Here is a 17,719-nt window from a genome sequence, read left to right as displayed (position 1 = left end):
AATTAAATGAAATAATGATTTAGGGCACTCATATGATAGATAGCATCTCTAGAAATTTATCACAGGATATCTGCTGCAATGACAAATTACTTTTATGGAAAATACATGGCCGACAGGGTCCAGTCATTGCACTGTAGTCCACTAGTGTTGGAATGGACACTAGTGATCGTTATGCCCTAATTCACAGGTTAAAAAAAAAACTACTAGGAAGGCTTTAATAAAATGACATCTTTCTTTTGCATAAGTTCTTATTCTAGCTTCTAAAAATCTTTTCACGTATATCATGTCTTCAAAACAACCCAGTGATTCAGGCAGAGCACATTTTATTATCTCCCTTCTTATATACATAAGGCTATTTAAAAAAGATTATGTAACTTGGTCAAAGTAACATTTTTAGTAGTAGTTAGTAATTAGCTAAGGCTGTAATAGGGTTTTACTTAATTTTTAGCTCGATGATTTCTCTATCAGCTCTGATTCTTAAGAGAGAGGACTGTGTTTGGCACAGAACCAGAAGGCCCAGGACTGGAGATAGGCCCTAGAGACCGTGATCCTGTAGCGATTCTCTGAATGGTGGCTCGACACTGGGCCTTACTCAACCTCTTAGCAAAAGACCCTGACAACTCTTAGTAGCCTCATGTCTAACATGGAAGAGATGTTTCTGCTTTGTTAAGTTAAACAGCCTGACCTTGGGGACTGAGTGGAGTCAGAGGGTAGTGCTCACCTTGATCCCATCCTTGGCTCCTTCCTGTAGGTAGGGGATGATAGAATTGTTCCACAGGTCAATGAACCAGGTCCGGAAGTCCTCAATGCCAATGGGGCAGGACAGAAAGAAGCAAGGGCCTACGGGGAAAGGACGGGGCCAGTAAGATGGCTGATCACCCAGCTCTCCCCAGTCATCTGTCTCTTTTATTCCTTAATACTAGGCAGAGGGGTCTGATAACCCAAGGAGGAAAGGAAATTTAGAGTGGGGCTGTCCTGAGACCAGTGGGAGTGGCCACCTGCTGCCAGTCTCATCAACAACGCTTCTTCACAATGTGGATGTGACTTGTGAGGGAGTGAGGGGAAGTTTTCCAATTCCCTCAATACTTTCCTTTCCTTTCCCCATTAGTTGTGGGAAAAATGAGGGCGCGGGGTTAGCTTTCTGCTGTTTGAAGAGATTTGCCCAAATCATGGTGCTCACGGTGAGGGGAATGATTGGTACGTAATTAAGCAGCCCTGGGTCTGAAGCCATGGGGCCTGCCACTCCTTTCCATGCTGAAGACTCCAGAAAGAAATGGGAACATCCCACGGGGTGGGAAAGGAGGAGAGGAAAGCCACCTTCTGACCCCAAAGGGGAAGCTGCACCCCAGTACCGATGAGGAAGTCTGAGGTGCTGTGCTTCTCAAGGAAGGTGTGGAGATGGTACCACAGCTTGGGCACCCAGTCGAGCACCCGAAGCAGTTCTTCCTTGTTGGCATTGATGTCGCTGTCCGACTCCACCAGCTTCCTCCTCAGGTAACGAACCAGGAAGCCATTGGCTGGCTCCACGTTGTTGGAGAAGGTCAGCATCCTGCAGCCAGGAGTGGGGAGAGGGGTCAGGGTGGCCACTGTCCCACCGCCAGTCCGTCCCTCCTCCTGTCTGCCTCCCGCTAATGCCCACCGGGCTTCTTCTCAAGTAATAGTGGAGCTGACGGAAGTCAGGGCAGTAGCCCTGGGCAGGCAGAGCTGATTCTCAAGCCAGTGACCCCCCCTCAGATAGCCGTCTGACTGCAGTGACCCAGACTGGGGGGGCGGGGTGTGGGCAGAGAATGTGAGTAACAGCATCCGAGCTGCAGCTCTCTTAGTTTTGTAGTTCTTTTCTCTTCTCGAAGGTTCTCTCCCACCCTTGTAACTGACATGGCACATATCCCTGCTCTCTCTTCCCAGCCGAGAGGCCCTGCCTAGTTCCCCTTCCTGCCGCTGTCTACTGCCCCTCTGGCTGGATCCTGGGATTTAACTAGTTTACAGAACCCTGGATAGGGTTGGAAGGTTTATCCACGGTCCCCGTTCTTACCTGAAGCTCAAGTGCAAGCCGTGATTAGGTGTCATTTTTACAGGCTGATTGGTGGTACCTATGATATAAGGACTGTGGGAAGAAGGAGGAAAAAGGTTTACTTAGACTTGACCCTTGCTTTCCGCTACGTATGCCCAGGACACCCAGTGGAAAGCTCATGGTTTGGACTGCACCGGGCTCTCCTTCTCCCCACTGTGGGGAGCGGGTCCTGACCCCGGCCCACCCCGGCTCACCATTTGTGGTACTTGCAGGTGAGGGCCCCATTGACCAGCTCACTGATGGAGCCTGCTTCACTCAGGTCATCCAGCAGGATCACCAGTGGGACGTCCCCGATTCCTGTTTCCCGGTCTATCTGGTTGGCCAGGTTGGAGAGATACAGTTGCAGATCCTGAAACAGAAGAAGGAAGTGGGTCAGCACTCAGGAGCAGAGAGCACTTGGACCAGCACGTGGGACGAAGGGTTGTGGGGAAGGTATGCTAGTTCCAGATTCCCCTGGAGGCTCTGGTTCCTGTTCAATGCGTCTGAACATTTGACTGTAGAACCAGACTACTGTGGACTGATAAATAGTGGTCCCAAAGGCTCTAAGGCAACTGTTTCTTGTTTTTTGTTTTAAAGATTTTATATATTTATTTGAGAGAGACAGAGAGAGAGTGAGAGAGAGTAAAAGCCAGAGGGAGAGGCAGAAGCAAACTCCCCACTGAGCAGGAAGCCCAGTTCAGGGCTTGATCTCAGGACCCTCGGATCATGACCTGAGCCAAAGGCAAATGCTTAACTGACTGAGCCACCCAGGCACCATAAGGGAACGGTCTTAAGCAGCGGCTCCTAAATCCCTGAAAGACGGGGACGATATCCTGTTTCTTAAAGGGATTTTCACTGGGCTGGTACCACAAACCACTCCAACGGATAAGCCTCCCTCTACTGGGGCAACCCCAGAGCACCAGGGTGTGCTCAAGAAACATCCAGATTTGGCAGGGGAGAGCAGAATGTGTCACATATGGGGCTCCTGGCTGGCTCAGTGGGTCAAAGCCTCTGCCTTCACCTGAGGTCATGATCCCAGGGTTCTGGGATCGAGCCCTCCATCAGGCTTTCTGCTCAGCGGGGAGCCTGCTTCTCCCTCTCTCTCTGCCTATATGTGATCTCTGTCTGTTGAATAAATAAATAAAATCTTAAAAAAAAAAACAACAACAATGTGCCACATATAATTCTGAGTTCTTCTCCCCCGAAAGCCCAAAGTCAGAGTAATACTGAAAAGAAAGGTAGAAGGAAGAAGTGAACAAAGAGACGGGATTTTCAGGGTCGGCAGAAAGCGAGTTGGAAACGAGAATGTCGTTCAGTCAATGATCAGCATAAGGGAAAGGCATATAGCAGAGGCAAGGGGAAGGGTGGAGAAAGAAGGGAAAGGAAAAGTCTGGAAAGAATCTGGGGGCAGCAGAAGGACTGGAAAAGGGAAATGCAATGGGGAGAGGAGGAAAGGGAACAGAAGGGGCGGAAAGGGGCCTGAGCCAGGGCTGGTGGGGGTATCAGGAGGCAGCCACCTTGCAAGACTGCTGGTGCATGTTGAAGGTGCTGACGATGCCCTCGGTGACCTCGCGGCCGGAGCGCTCCACCAAGTACTCAGCCAGCCGGTTGGTCAGGTAGGTCTTGCCCGTGCCACTGGGGCCCGAGAGGACGAGGCGCCGGTGCTTGAGCAGAAGGCTTATGTAGTGCTGCATCATCGGCTTGGGGACCAGTGTCTCGAACACCAGGCTGTCGACGCACTTCTCCTTCAGACCTGAACCCCCAGCCCCAGAGGATGAGCCACGACCGGGGCCCCGAGCATGGCCCTAGGTGCCCACTGGAAGAACCTAGGGCCACGTGCCCCGTGGTTCCATAGGAATCCTCTAACTCCTAGTTTTGAAAACACAGATCTTATTTTTAGGGATGCTTTTGGAGTTACAGGTGTGTGGGTGGAGGTGGAGTGAGAAACCCAGGCTTTCTAGAAATTTCCCTGGCAATGAAATGGCCCTGGGAACAGAAGTCAGGACTGGGTCTTACTCATCTTTGTACACCTCACCTTACTTAAGTACAGTGAGCTGTACAACATAGCTTCTGAGTAAGTCCTTGTTCAATGAATGCGTGACGGACTGTCTGTTGTGCCTCTCCCTCTCTCACCCCATACCGCTGAACGCCAGGGAGGGAGGGAGGGAGACAAAGAGACAAAGACTGACCTTTGAGGGAGACCGATATGTTGTTGACGCCTCGGCGGCAGGGAGGCATGTCTGGAGGCTCCGCGTCCAACACCCGCTTCACGTGGCTGATGCTGTAGCCATGGATGGACTCGGTGCTCAGTCCCAGGGTGGAGGCTGGGTCCATCTTAGAAATGTAGTCCTGATAGAAAAGAAGGGAAAAAAAAAAGGATATAGAGGAATACCAAGGTGATGCAAACCCAGAGGTACAAGCCACAGATTTCAGAGGAAAGAGAAGTCGATAGAGAAACTACGTTTTTCCAACTTAGCATTTCTCCAGGAAGCATCAAAGATCCCCAAGATCCCAATGCCTGGACGGCTCCCTATCCCACAAAAGGATGAACAACCTTTGGGAGGTATACATGTATCCCTTTACCTTGAACACTTGGAAAACAGCTTCGTCTAGCATCTTCCAGTCCACTTTTCCACTGACCTTGCTACAGCCCAGGAAGAATTCCTGCTGTTTCAAGTCCTACATGGCCAGGCAGAAAGAAGTGTGTGAGCCTCAGTGCGGTTCCTCCAAGAAAGGGGTGTTGGTCCTAAAAAGGCTTAGTGGTGGGATATTCTGGTTTGGGGGCTGTTCAGAGCCCAGACGTTCCTGGATAAAAATAATAGTGTTGCTAGACTCCTGAAAGTTCCTTACCCCTTTGATGATGTGCTGGGGGGGCATCCGTACCACCACCCGAAGGGTCACTTCCTCCTTTGGGCCACAGGTGCTGATTCCATCCATGGGTGACAGGTCTGTTGGCAATGAAAACAACTATTGGCTTTAGGAGCACCCACAGGCTTTCCTGAACCTTCCAGTCACCATCTCTTCCAAATGACTACTGACTACCAAGATGAAAATGAAAACTCCAAAACCATAAAAGCCATTAGAACAATGCTGTGTCTTGTGACATGGGGGGTGCACTTGGTTTAGCCACTGTTAACCTCCATGACCCGAGAAGGGTGCCCCCTGAGCGAGCACAGTGGTGTACCAGGGACCCAAACCCTCTTCCTCCTGTTTTCTCCCAAACAGGTACCTGTGTCAGTGAGACTTGGGCTGGAGGAATGGGTGAGGGCAAGGCCCAGGGAGCGGCGAGGGGAGGCTAACGCAGAAGATCCGGGGACCTGCCCTGGAGTGGAGCCCGAGGAGGGGCCTGGGGCCACCTTCAGCCGGTCGTTCTCGGCTTTCAGCAGGTCCACCTCCAGCTGCGGAGAGAACAGACGGGGGCAGGGCCACAGAGTTGGACGAACCCCAGGGCTCGGTCTTCCCTCTGCTCAGCTCTCTGCCCAGATACGCACCTGCATATTGTGCATCGTCTCCCGAAGCTGGTCCAGCTGGTGGGCGGAGTTGAGGGCTTCCAAGCGGATGTCTGTAAGCTTCATCTCCTTCTCCCAGAGCTCGGAGCGCAGTTCTGACACCTCCTTCTTCTCTGGCTCCTCCTCCTCATTGCCATGGAACAGCCTAGTGTGGGGGCCCGGGTGAGCGGGGCCCCTGGGAGAAAGTGAGAGTGAAGCCAAGCCACATGGGGTGGCTCTAGAGTTATGGGGGCACACGAAGACCCCTTGGTCGTTAGCCTCAGAGATAATCAGTGGTGGGAGGGAAGGTCTCAGAGACCCCAGGAGAGACCTATAGCGTGGTGTTGTTCCTCCAGAGCCAAACATGGACTTAACTCCACCCCCAGCCAGTGGCGCATCCTTGTCCCAGGCCGGGTGGCTGGCAGACAGCACTTACTCGGTGACATCTACGCCCACAGAGGAGGAGTTGGAGGACTTGATGGAGGGCGATGCGGTCTCCGTGGAACCGTGCTGTAGTTTAGGGGACGACGGGGCGGAGGAGTCTGGGGTGGCGATCTCCTCAATGTCAGAGTACGAGGAAGCGGACTTGGGTCCCTTTTTTATGCTGAAGGCTTTGTTGAAGGAACTTCGAAGCTAGAAAAAAGCAGATCCAAGTGGAGAGACATCAGGGCTCCACTCTGGGGACTGGAGGAGCACTGGTTTGGGACTTCTGAAATGGAGAGGTGTACGGACAGGGTATCTGCTTGCTGTCATTAAGCCTCCTTCTTAAGGCTTTACTCGATTGATTCATGGAATATGGACAGAAGAGTTGCCTAGAAATTAGGGCTGAGAGAAAGTGAACTGTTCTGGCTTGCCATTGCTGTAGTCTATGGGAACTTTTTGGGTCTGCTCTCTCCCAAGGGGGAACTATGCCCCTAAGGGGGTAGAGAGAAGCCCCCAGAGGTCACAGGGTGGCCAATCTCTCAATGATCCAATCCCACCTTCTCCAGCAGACCAATGACTGCTCAGTCTAGAGCCTTGCTCACTTTGGGTCTCAGGACCCACCCTGACCATGGCTCATCCGATCAGAATCCATTTACCTATTTCCCTACTAACCAGGAACTGGCAAGATGATTCTGTGGAAATCAATGGAAGGGACTGGTATCAACTTGTTTTTTTTTAGTGAATCTTGTGCTCAGCACATCCCAGAATGGTGAAAATCATCAGACACAAGCGCTTTCTCCTGTTCCCACTCACATGTTCTAGAATAAGGACTATTTCCCCGCATCTCCTCAGAATACTTGGGAGGCTATAATGCGACCGTAGGTTGTTTGACCTGTGGTGATGAGCTCGGGTGTTAGGGCTGTGAGCTAGAGATGCAAACCAAGGTCCTGGCCCGCCCGTTCTCATGCATTCGTATAGCATGCACACACACAGGGACACAGATATGGAATGGCAGCCAGAGACAGAGAGTAAAGGAGGGGTCGAAGGCTGGAGGGGACAAAAGCAATCCAGATCTTTGGGACGGTGAGAGAAAAGAAAGGAAAATTGGAGGGTACTCTTTCCAAGTGTCTCTTCTGGAACACAGGAAGGCTGTTAGGTAAGTGAGGAGAGCTGATGGTGGTGTGTGTTGGGGAGCCTACTAGGCAGGACATCAAGGAGGACCAATCTGGCTGCGACAGGGACAGGAGAAAGAGGGTATGGGTGCAGTTAGCTAGTGTGTGTGTGTGCAGGAGAGAGATTATCACGGAAGGTGAAAAGTTGACTTGCTGAAAATTGTAGAGTTCCAGTCCAGGCCTGGGACTAGAACTCAGGCTTCCTAATTTTCAACCCAGTGGTCTTCTCTGCACTGCTACCTCATGGAAGGTGGTGGGTGTATATGAGACAGACAGAGAAAGAGAGAGTGTGTGTGCGTGTGCATGTGTGTGTGCGCGCACAGCAAGAGATCCTATGACCACAATCTGCCCCAAGCACACATCCTGGAAGATCACAAAGACGCTGAGGGAGAGACAGCAGTGTTCTCTGTGTTGTTCCGGGTTCCCAAGGCACAGCTGTTGGCAGATGTTCACTGGCGTTATGTGGTGAAGGATTCCCTGAGTTCGGGAAACAGTGAATCAAGCAAGATGAAACAGACTCGACTGAGGGACATTTTAGAACGTTCCTACGTGGTTGTGCACTGTAGAAATGCAGGGCTTCTCAGATTTGATGATGGCATCCCTGTTTTAAGGAGCATTGCCATGCATGGCCTTGTACCCAACACATGCTGGGAAAGGCCAACCTAAAGAATCAAGTTTAAATAATTACCCTGGCATTACAGGCCCTTCCTAACTGCGACCGCTCTCCTTAGATCTCCAGCTACACTGACTTTGTCCCTGCAGAGAGCATCTCCGCACACTCCCGTCTCAGTTTAGCTTTCCTCTCCCTTGTGGGGTCTCCGTGGCCTCCTGTAATTAGTTTCATCTACTAGCTCCTCTAGCACTCACTGGCTGAATTAAGCATTTTGGCACCACTGGACTGTCATCAGTCTCACAGGTACCATATTGGTTTTTGTCTCCCCAGCAATTCTGCAGGCTTCTGGATGGTTCGAATTACAGACTCCACTTTTCACATCCTTCATACCACCGGGAGCAATGCTGGGCTAGGTCAGTGGACCTCAGATGCCTGGTCTGTAATGGAAACTCTGAGTTCACTTTCTGCTTTTCTGAGACTCTACTCTAATCCCTGAAATGTCTTTGGAAACTCCATGGAGGCTCAGAGGGCTTCGGGTTTTTGGGTGGTTTGAGGGTGCCCTGGATTGGATAATAGCCTCTTCTATTTCTGGTTCGTCTCCCTAGAGAGCGAAATCTTCCGGCGAGACCCTAACTGCACTGGCCTCTGGGGACTGTGGTCAAAATACTGTTCGTCCTATGATTCTCTTCCATTTGGGGATTCTAGGGTTTGAAGGAACAAACAAACAAACAAAAAATCAGAAAGCTCATTTTCTGGACAGGAGGAACTCCAAGTGACTGCTTTTACAACAGGCTGATTTTGTAACAAGGGGAAGACAGGAGGGAATAGGTCAGAATTTTGTTTAACTTTTCCATTTGGCCCCCAACCAGACCACTCCTCTGTCCTCATGTGGAGGCAGCCGCGGATGGACCATGCAGTGGAGTGAGTTAGGAACTCTGGGGTGGTTGTTACGGTTAGTTTTATGAGTGGCCACTTTTTCTTTAGGGAGAGGGGGTTGCTCTGGAAATGGGGAAGGTATGGCAAAAGGAGGGAGAAAACAAGGAGAGAGGAACTGGGTCTCTTACCTCATAGACCTGGAAAAAAATAGGGATTTGAAGTCAGCATTTTGAAGGGAAAAAAAAAAAAAAAGAAGCAACACTTAATCACTCATTTCACACAGCTGGGACCCATCTGGGCTATACAAAGGTTTGGGGGCCAGTCTTATTGAACAGGGGACATAGTAGCAAGAAGTCTTCATTTCAGGATCCTCTCCTTACCACAGGCAGCACAGAGGCTAAAAGCATTTTAGATCTGTCTACAGAACTTCAGAAAAGGTCATCCAAAGTCTGTTTCAGGCCATTGGGAGGTAGCTGTTGTGGGGACAGGAGATTGGCAGGGTACTCTCTTTGGACTAGTCAACAGCAATATAATGGTTCCTTCTGAAGTCATATGGAAAGTGCCACAAATACCTCTCCAAAAAATTCCAAGAAACGACCTGCAGGAGCATCTAGAATGAACGGCTTTGTTCAGAAAAATCTTCTCTCCAGAGTATAGAAGGGAATGGGGAGGGGTGGGCAAGGGGCTTGATGGGACGTTCCCTTCTGGATATTTCCTTCTGTTGCCAAATACATTTGACCTAATCCAAGGCAGGGGGAGCCCAAGGAAAGTGAGTGTGCACGGGGTTGGAGGGATGGCCTCGGTACAGGTGGGGCAGGATGGGGATAACAGGAGAGTTTAGCAGACCTTGCTCTGAGCTGATGCCTGGGGCTTCGTATTCATCCCGAGGCACCCTATCTTGGTTAATTCTGGAAGGAGCTGGTCCCTATGCTGAAGTGGAGGTGACCCATCATGGCTCTACATAGTTTCTGCCCCCCAAACTTTACCTACCCAGCTCTTTTTTTTCTTCTTTTTTGCATCAGCATCCTTGCTGCTGCCAATGCTGGAATGGCTGGTGATGCTGTTGAGGCTCGAGATGCTGTCCGAAGAGTTCTGTCTCTTGATTCGGAGTTCTAGGGGCCAAGTACAAGTGGGAAGAACACACACAGGGTAGATTTAAAGAAGACGTGGGACTTACGGCCAGCATAGCTGCAGAAGGCGGAGCAGAAGGGCACCAACAACTCCTGTGTCCACACTATTCATTTTCTGGATCATTTTTTCAACATTTATTGAGGGCCAATCACGTTTCAACATTAAAAAAATGGTAACAGTAAAAAATAAGAAATGACTGCTGTTCTCAAGAAGCTTCCAGTCTAATAGGATAAACAGCAGTATACAAACTAATGAACTCAGCCTGAATAGGTCTGAGAAGGGCTTAATGAGAGCTGGCTCTCAATACTTTGATGGAGACATCAACCTATCATTTTTTTTTAAAGTAAACTCTACCCCCAGTGTGGGACTCATCACCCCCTAGATCAAGAGCTGCACACTCCACCAACTGAGCCAGCCGGGCACCCCTCAAGCTACCATTTTTCATTATTTTCCCAGCAATACTTGGGTGCCTGGTACTCAAAGGCCAAGTATAACTGGCCATGTGTCCTGCATTTAACCTGAATGAGCTTTTGTTTTCTCATCTGACAGGTTGAAAATCTTTTCAGCACTCTGAGAAAGTTTGGAATGGCACAAAAGATGATCCAGTTTTCCAGCACAGAGAAGGAAAGAATTAACCAGGGAGGAGATGTTTCAGTCTTGAAAGAACAGATAGGACTATCTGGGCTAAAGGAAAAGTACATGCAAAGGCCCTGTGCAGGGCTCTGGCTCTGCTTTGGGGAACTTCGGGCAGACTGGAATGGGAGCAGTACAAGGAGCACAGCCCAAGAGGTGAGGGTGAGAGTGGAGAGTGGCTCAGGCCAGATCAGGAGAGCCCTGAAAGCCTTTTAAAGGAAATCTGCGTTTGTGCCGTAGGTAATGAGCAGGAGCAGTAAGATTCTGGAGCAAAGGCAGACTATAATCAGATTTTTTTTTTTTTTAAGATTTTATTTATTTGACAGAGAGAGAGAGAGAGAGAGATCACAAGTAGGCAGAGAGGTAGGAAGAGGGAGAGGGAAGCCGGCTCCCTGAGGAGCAGAGAGCCTAATGTGGGGCTTGATCCCAAGACTCTGGGATCATGACCTTAGCCAAAGCCAGAGGTTTAACCCACTGGGTCACCCAGGTACCCCTATAATCAGATTTTTAAAAAAAGATTTTATTTGACAGAGGGATTGGGAAAGAGCACAAGTAGGCAGAGAGGCAGGCAGAGGGAGAGGGAGAAGCAGGCTTTCTACTGTGCAGGAAGCTGGATGTAGGACATGATCCCAGGACCTTGGAATCATGATCAGAGCCGAAGATTGATGCCTAACCGACTGAACCATCCAGGTGTCCCAGATTTTTTTTTTTTTAAGACAGAGAGAGAGAGAGCAAGCAGTGAGGGGAAGGGCAGAGGGAGAGGGATAAAGAGAAAATCCTCCGGCAGGATCCCCACTGGGTGCGAAGCCCAACTCAGGATACGATCCCAGGACCCTGAGATCATGACCTGAGCTGAAATCAAGAGTTGGATGCTTAACCGACTGAGAAAACCCAGGCACCTCAAGATAAAATCAGATTTATAAAACCTTTTTATTTTGAAATAATTACAGACTCACATAAAGTCACAAAGAAATATACAGGGAAGTCCTGTGTATCTTTCGGCTAGTCTCCTCCCATATCAGCATCTTGCCTAATTGTAGGACAAAGTCAGAAGATTGCTTTCTTCATAGAGCTTACTGTGTTAACATGCAGAAAGAGGAAGCGGAGGGAAACCAGATTTAGAGGTAGGGGACCAGTGAGGTGGCTATTTGCCACTGTCCTCCTAGAAACAAGAGCTGTTCAGTGAAGATATGGGTAGCTCCTGGTTATTGTCTCATTCTCTCTATGACCAAGAAGGCATCGTTAAACTCTAATCTTCCTTACATATTGCTGGGAAAACCAGAACACCAATGCTCACAAAGCACATGGACAACACTTGGTTCAAAGATTATCAAACCAAGTTTATAATACCATAGAGTAATTCCAGTTATTTTAAAGGTGTGGGGTGCCTGGGTGGCTCACTGGGTTAAACCTCTGCCTTCCGCTCAGGTAGTGATCCCAGGGTCCTGGGATCAAGTCCCGCTTCGGGCTCTCTGCTCGGCGGGGAGCCTGCTTCCCTTCCTCTCTCTCTGCCTGTTTGTGATCTCTCTCTCTGTCAAATATATAAATAAAATCCTTTAAAAAAAAAAAAAAAGGTGGGGAAAACTCTCAGGAGAACATGCTGATTCGAAGTAAAGAAATTTCCATTTGTATAAAACACACACACACACACACACATTTGTATATGCAGAAAATTATTTTTGGAAAGATTCACAAGAAACTATTAACAGCAGTTATCTCTGGGGAGTGAGATTTGGAGGGGGGGGTTCAGGGAGAGGGATTTTTATATTTTACCAGTACCCTTTTGTATAGTTTACACATCAGGGGCTGACACGCTGTCACTGTAAAGGGCCAGACAGTAAATATTTCAGGCTTTGCAGCCACATGGTCTCTATTATACCTAGTCAGCAATGCTGCTGTTGCATTAAAGCAGCCATAGATAATAAGTAAATAATGAGTGTGACTGTGCTCTAGTAAAACCTTATTTAAAAAACAGATGGTGACGGCCACTTGGATGGCTCAGTCTGGTTAAGCTTCGACTCTTGATTTCAACTCAAGTCATGATCTCAGGTCAGGGTCATGAGATCAAGCCCTGCATCTGGCTCTCCGTTCAGCGCAGAGTCTGCTTGTGACTTTCTTTCCACCTCTGCCCCTCCCGCACCTCGATCTCTCTTTCTCTCTCCAATAAATAAATAAACCTTTAAAAAACAAAACAAAACAAAACAGGTGGTGAGGCAGATTTGGCCAATGGGCCATGGCTTGTTAACAACTAATTCACATTTTCCTCAGAATATGTATTGCTTTATTATTTATTTATTAATTTTTCAAGATTTTATTTATTTATTTGACAGACAGAGATCACAAGTAGGCAGAGAGGCAGGCAGAGAGAGAGGAGGAAGCAGGCTCCCCGCCGAGCAGAGAGCCTGATGCAGGGCTCGATCCCAGAACCCTGGGATCATGACCTGAGCTGAAGGCAGAGGCTTTAAGCCACTGAACCACCCAGGCACCCCTAAAAAATATGCTATATAGTACTTTTAGAAGCAGAGGATGTTCTAGAATCAAATAATCTTCAGAAATCAAATAATCTTCAGAACTCTTTTGTGCATTTTTAATTTTGTACTACATACATTTACCACCTTTTCACAAATAAAATTAGGGTAGGTATCATGACTTTGAGCATTAGCTTGTTGAATGGTCCTAGAAATCCTCCTAACCAAGTTGAGTCTAGGTCACCCTGAACTGAGGAAAACATGCAAACTCATCGCAAAAGACAGAATTCATTTATTCACTTAACAAATCCATATCTAAAGAGTAAGATGCACTTGGGAAATCAGAAATAGCTTAATATTCCAGATTTATCACTTACGAGCTGTGTTTTTCTAAGGGAGTTATTTTCCCTCTTATTCTCAACTATAAAATGTACTTTATAGGGCTGTTACCTGGATAAATTAATCAACACAAGTACAATCCTTAGAAAAGTACCTAGCATATGCAAAGTGCTCAGTAAGTAAGTTTTTTACTAGTGCCATGGCTGGGATACAGGGTGCAAGAGAGGGGGTATAAGATGAAGCTGGAGAGAAATGTTTGTTTTGGATCAGGAAGAGGACAGGATGCCGTACTAATGGGTTTGGAGCATAGTCTCTTTCCCTTTAACTTCTTCTTCTGAAATGTTTCAAGCACACAGAAATACTTAAAAGCATAGTACACTGGTCATCCGTATGCCTCTCCACCTAATTTAACAGTTGTTAATATTTTGTTCCATTTACACTTGTGCATGCTCTTTCTTCCCCCACAAACAAGTGCGCGCACACACATACAAGCACACACACGTACAGATATCTTCTTGAATAATCTGAAAAGAGGTGGCAGGCAACATGACTCTTTGCCACTAAGTGCTTCAGGATGCATCTTCTAAGAATAAGGACATCATCCCACATCATCATTATCACACCTAAAGAATTAACAGTAAAAAAAGTTAACAGTAACAGTAATAGTCCATACTGAAGTTGGAATGATTTCTGATCTCAACTGACATGATTGGTTGACACCTGTGCGGGGTGGGGATAGGGGCCCATGGAAGAAGGACTGTAGCAATGCAAGACTAGTTAGGAGATTATTGTAATAATCCAGAAGAAGAGTGATGAAAACCAGAGCCAGGGTACTGACAAGGCAGAGGAGAGAGAGAGAACTGAGTATCTATCTATCTGCATGAATTATATATATAACTCAATGGCTTTATATGGTGAACCAGTGAGACATAAAAGATGACTTTTGTATTAGTGGGTTGGGTGACCAGGCAGATGATAATACCTGAAATGGGTCAAACTGCAGAAGGGAAAGTGTGGGTTTGTGTATTTGTAAGGGAGGTGGAGGGAGTGCCTTTTAATGGTGGACATGTTGAGTTAGGGACACCTATCCGGTGGTCTAAGTGGGAATGTCCAAAAGTATTTGGAAATAGATGTGCAATATTCAGGACGGGGGTACATGTTAAGAAGACAGAGATACACATTTTGAGGAGGGTGTGAAACTTACTGAGCTAGTAAATAAACTCAGCAAGTTTGCAGGATACAAAATCAATATATAAAAAAAACCTATTATATTTCCATATACCAGTAATGAATAATCTGAAAAGGAAATTAAGAAAAACAGTTCTATTTACAATCGTATCAAAACAAATTTAACAAAAGAAATGCAAGACTTAGATACTGAAAACAGCCACATAACCACTGAAAGAAATTAAAGAATAAATAAATGGAAAGGCATGCCACTCTTTGCCTTCTGTCTTAAAAAAGACCTTGACCCCAGGGGTGCCTGGGTGGCTCAGTCAGTTAAGCACCTGAGCTTGATTTTGGCTCAGGTCATACATGATCTCAAGGTTGTGGGATCGAGCCCCTCGTTGGGCTCCAGGCTGAACGTGGAAACGGCTTAGATTCTCTCTCTTCCTCTCCCACTGTCCCTCCCCTTGTCCCTGTTTCTCTTTCTCTCTCTCTCACTCTTCAAAAAACAAACAAAAAAGCTATGGCTGGAGCTCTGGGAGTCCAGTCCCTGAAGACGAAGCGGAAGGAAGAAATGGGGTTCTGTGGAGGAGTCAGAGGGGGTAGGACAAGGCCAAGATGGGAATGACGACTCAGAAGCTAGGGGGAGAATTTAAAGAAGAAAAGGAGCACTTAACAGGGCCAAATCTTGGAAATCTTGGGATACTGCCTGTGTGACTGTGTGTGTGTGTGTGTGTGTGTGTGTGTGTGTGTAGGAGAGGTTATTTTGAGCCTGGCACCATGGTGAATGCTCACAGTGGTCTTGTGATCTGACCCCACAAACTTCTGGTTAGGTATCATGTCTATTTCACATAAGCCAAGTAAACTAAGTACTAACAATTACTAGTTACGTTTTGGAAAAATGGGGGTCCCTGGTGATTTCAGTGAAAGCAGTTTTGGTAGGGTGATAGCAGTGGAAGCAAATTACGGTGGGGTTAGGGGGGTAAGGGAAGTGGAAGGCAAGTTTGTGAAGGAAGTTAGATAAGATTATAATTAGAAAGAGTAATGGAGGGACGCCTGGGTGGCTCAGTCGGTTAAACATCTGCCCTTCTGCTCAGGTCATGATTCCAGAGTCCTGGGATCAAGTCCCACATCGGAATCCACTCCCTCAGCCTTTGCCTCTCTGTCTCTCTACCTCTCATGAATAAATAAATAAAATCTTTAAAAAAAAAAAAAAAAGGATGTGGATACATCTTTTGTTGTCTTTAAAGATAAAAGAGACTTTAGCAGCATTATAAGGAAAAGGGAAGGAGTGAATAGAAGGTAAGAGATCAAAGATGTAGGGGTGTGTGTGTGTGTGTGTGTGTACATGCACACGCGATGGATATCAATGCCAGAGGGAGAATCCCAAAGCATTAGATAAGGGAGCCGTCTTGGCCAGAAAGGACAGTCCCTTTCAACAAAATGGGAGAAAAGTAAGTAAGGATCAGATGAATATAAATTAATGGGAGTGTAGAAGTCACTGGAGTTCTTACTTGAAAATGTTTATTTGTTTTTGCTTTTTTAAAGATTTTTATTTATTTGACAGAACAAGAGAGCACAAGCAGGCAGAGCAGCAGAGGGAAAGGTAGAAGCAGGCTCCCCACTGAACAGGGTACCCAATGTGGGGCTCGATCTCAGGACCCTGAGACCATGACCTGAGCCGAAGGCAGAGGCCCAACCCACCAGGCCCCACAAAACCTCAGTGATCTTCACCTCATTTGAAGATTGGACTGCACCCCCTTGGAGAACTGACATAAGGATTAAATAACTATGATTATAGGTGTATGTGTGTGTAAAAGTGTAAAGTGCTTATTTTTTAGACTTTATTTTGTAGAGCAGTTTTAGGTTCTCAGCCAAAATTCAAAGGAAGGTACGGAGGGTTCCCATATCCTCCTGTCGCCTCTCCGTGCACAGCCTCCCCCACTATCAGCACAACCCCTAGAGGGGAGCACTTGCTACAACTGATGACTCTGCACCGACACCCCTTTATAGCCAGAGCCCATAGCTGACATTCGGGTTCGCTCTTGGTGTTATAGACATCCTACGGCTTTGAACAAACATATAATAACAGGTATTTACCATCACAGTATCATACAGGGTACTTTCAATGCCCTAAAAATCCCCTGTACTCTGGTTACTCATCCTCCCCACGCCACCCCACTCAGCAATCACTGATCCTTTTAGGGTCTCCATAGTTCGTCTTTTCTAAGATGTCATACAGTTAAAATCAGACAAGACGTAGCCTTTTCTCATTGGCTTTTTCCACTTAGTAATGTACATTTGAGACTGCTTGCTATCTTTTCGCAACTTGCTAGCTCATTTCTTTTTAATGCTGAGTAATATTTCATCGACTGGCCATAGCACAGTTCCTTCCTCCAATCACCTACTGAAGGAGATCTCTCGGTTGCTCCCAAGTTTTGGCGATGATGAAGGAAACTGCTATAGACATTCAGGTTTTTCTGAAGACATAAAATTTTAACTCCTCTGGGTAAATACCAAGGAGTGCAACTGCTGGATCAAATGGTAAGAATACCTCTAGGTTTTTTTTAAGAATAATGTGCTGTTTTACTGATGGTTTTTGACAGCTCTTGGACTTTGCCCTCAAGGTTCAAGAGAGGACCCATAGGGATGACAGGTCTGCCCTACTCTCCCTCATCCCCAGGATGGTGGGGTCATGTCCCTGGCCCTGACCAGTCCAGAGCATCACACTGAAGGGCATCAAAGGGCCCTTACCTTCTAAAAATCCAGAATATTGTAGGCACAGATAAAAATCTCCAATAACCCCATTTCCGTTCTCCTTCGATCTGTGGCTAGATAGCTTACCTTTGGGTGTGGTTTCTGAGGCATTAAGGGCTCCCTGAATGACGGCCTGTGCTTCAGAGTTCTTCTTCTTCAGAAAGTCTATCGTTTCTCGTAAATCCAGCAGCTCAGTGTCCTAAGAGAGACATGACAATAGTGTTATTAGTTGGCACTGGGAGCACCAACTCTGTGCCAGGCAGTGGGCTAGGCACTGGAATTCTTCCAGATTTGATAGAGAAGGCAGGGAATTCTCTGAGGGGAGGATTCAGGGTGACGGGAAGGGAGAGAGAAACCCGCGCTCAGGAGCGAGCAGAGGAGGTGAGCCCAGGTCTGTGCGGGAAGAGAACTCCCAGCTCTCGTACCTTCTCCTCTGCTGTCTCCGCCAGGTGTCGGAGGCGGGATGTCATATTCACCAGGCTCTGCTCGAAAGCTGCCACTAGATTAGCCTGAAATAAACACGGAAGGAAGTTCCTAAGTGGCCTGACACTTCAGGAAAAGAAAAGACGATTATGGGAAGTAGTTTCCCTGGTTTTCTGCAT

At 47.4% G+C, this 17,719-nt stretch overlaps 1 protein-coding gene across 11 annotated transcripts in view; it reads right to left on the bottom strand.

The window, feature by feature from the left end:
- NAV1 (neuron navigator 1) overlaps positions 1-17,719 on the bottom strand; it is a 255,114-nt gene that overhangs the window by 10,719 nt on the left and 226,676 nt on the right. For 8 of the 11 annotated variants that reach the window (XM_004756283.3, XM_004756280.3, XM_004756282.3 and 5 more), the window contains 15 exons: positions 17,543-17,626; positions 17,205-17,316; positions 9,613-9,734; positions 8,811-8,819; positions 5,975-6,171; positions 5,542-5,734; positions 5,280-5,448; positions 4,901-4,998; positions 4,634-4,729; positions 4,240-4,399; positions 3,568-3,803; positions 2,266-2,420; positions 2,033-2,104; positions 1,353-1,549; positions 722-840 (listed from right to left, as the gene is read on the bottom strand). In XM_004756283.3, coding sequence (XP_004756340.2) covers positions 722-840; positions 1,353-1,549; positions 2,033-2,104; positions 2,266-2,420; positions 3,568-3,803; positions 4,240-4,399; positions 4,634-4,729; positions 4,901-4,998; positions 5,280-5,448; positions 5,542-5,734; positions 5,975-6,171; positions 8,811-8,819; positions 9,613-9,734; positions 17,205-17,316; positions 17,543-17,626 — 2,019 coding nt within the window. The remainder of the gene's footprint in view (positions 1-721; positions 841-1,352; positions 1,550-2,032; positions 2,105-2,265; positions 2,421-3,567; positions 3,804-4,239; positions 4,400-4,633; positions 4,730-4,900; positions 4,999-5,279; positions 5,449-5,541; positions 5,735-5,974; positions 6,172-8,810; positions 8,820-9,612; positions 9,735-17,204; positions 17,317-17,542; positions 17,627-17,719) is intronic. The other 3 variants (XM_013058141.2, XM_045080998.1, XM_045081000.1) reach the window with 1 other exon arrangement.

This window comes from Mustela putorius, unplaced genomic scaffold (assembly GCF_011764305.1).
Source record: "Mustela putorius furo isolate JIRA1106 unplaced genomic scaffold, ASM1176430v1.1 tig00000508_pilon_pilon_pilon, whole genome shotgun sequence".
Taxonomy (NCBI): domain Eukaryota; kingdom Metazoa; phylum Chordata; class Mammalia; order Carnivora; family Mustelidae; genus Mustela; species Mustela putorius.
The sequence above is the reverse complement of the archived record's forward strand: the minus strand, read 5'-3'. Positions and strand labels throughout refer to the sequence as shown.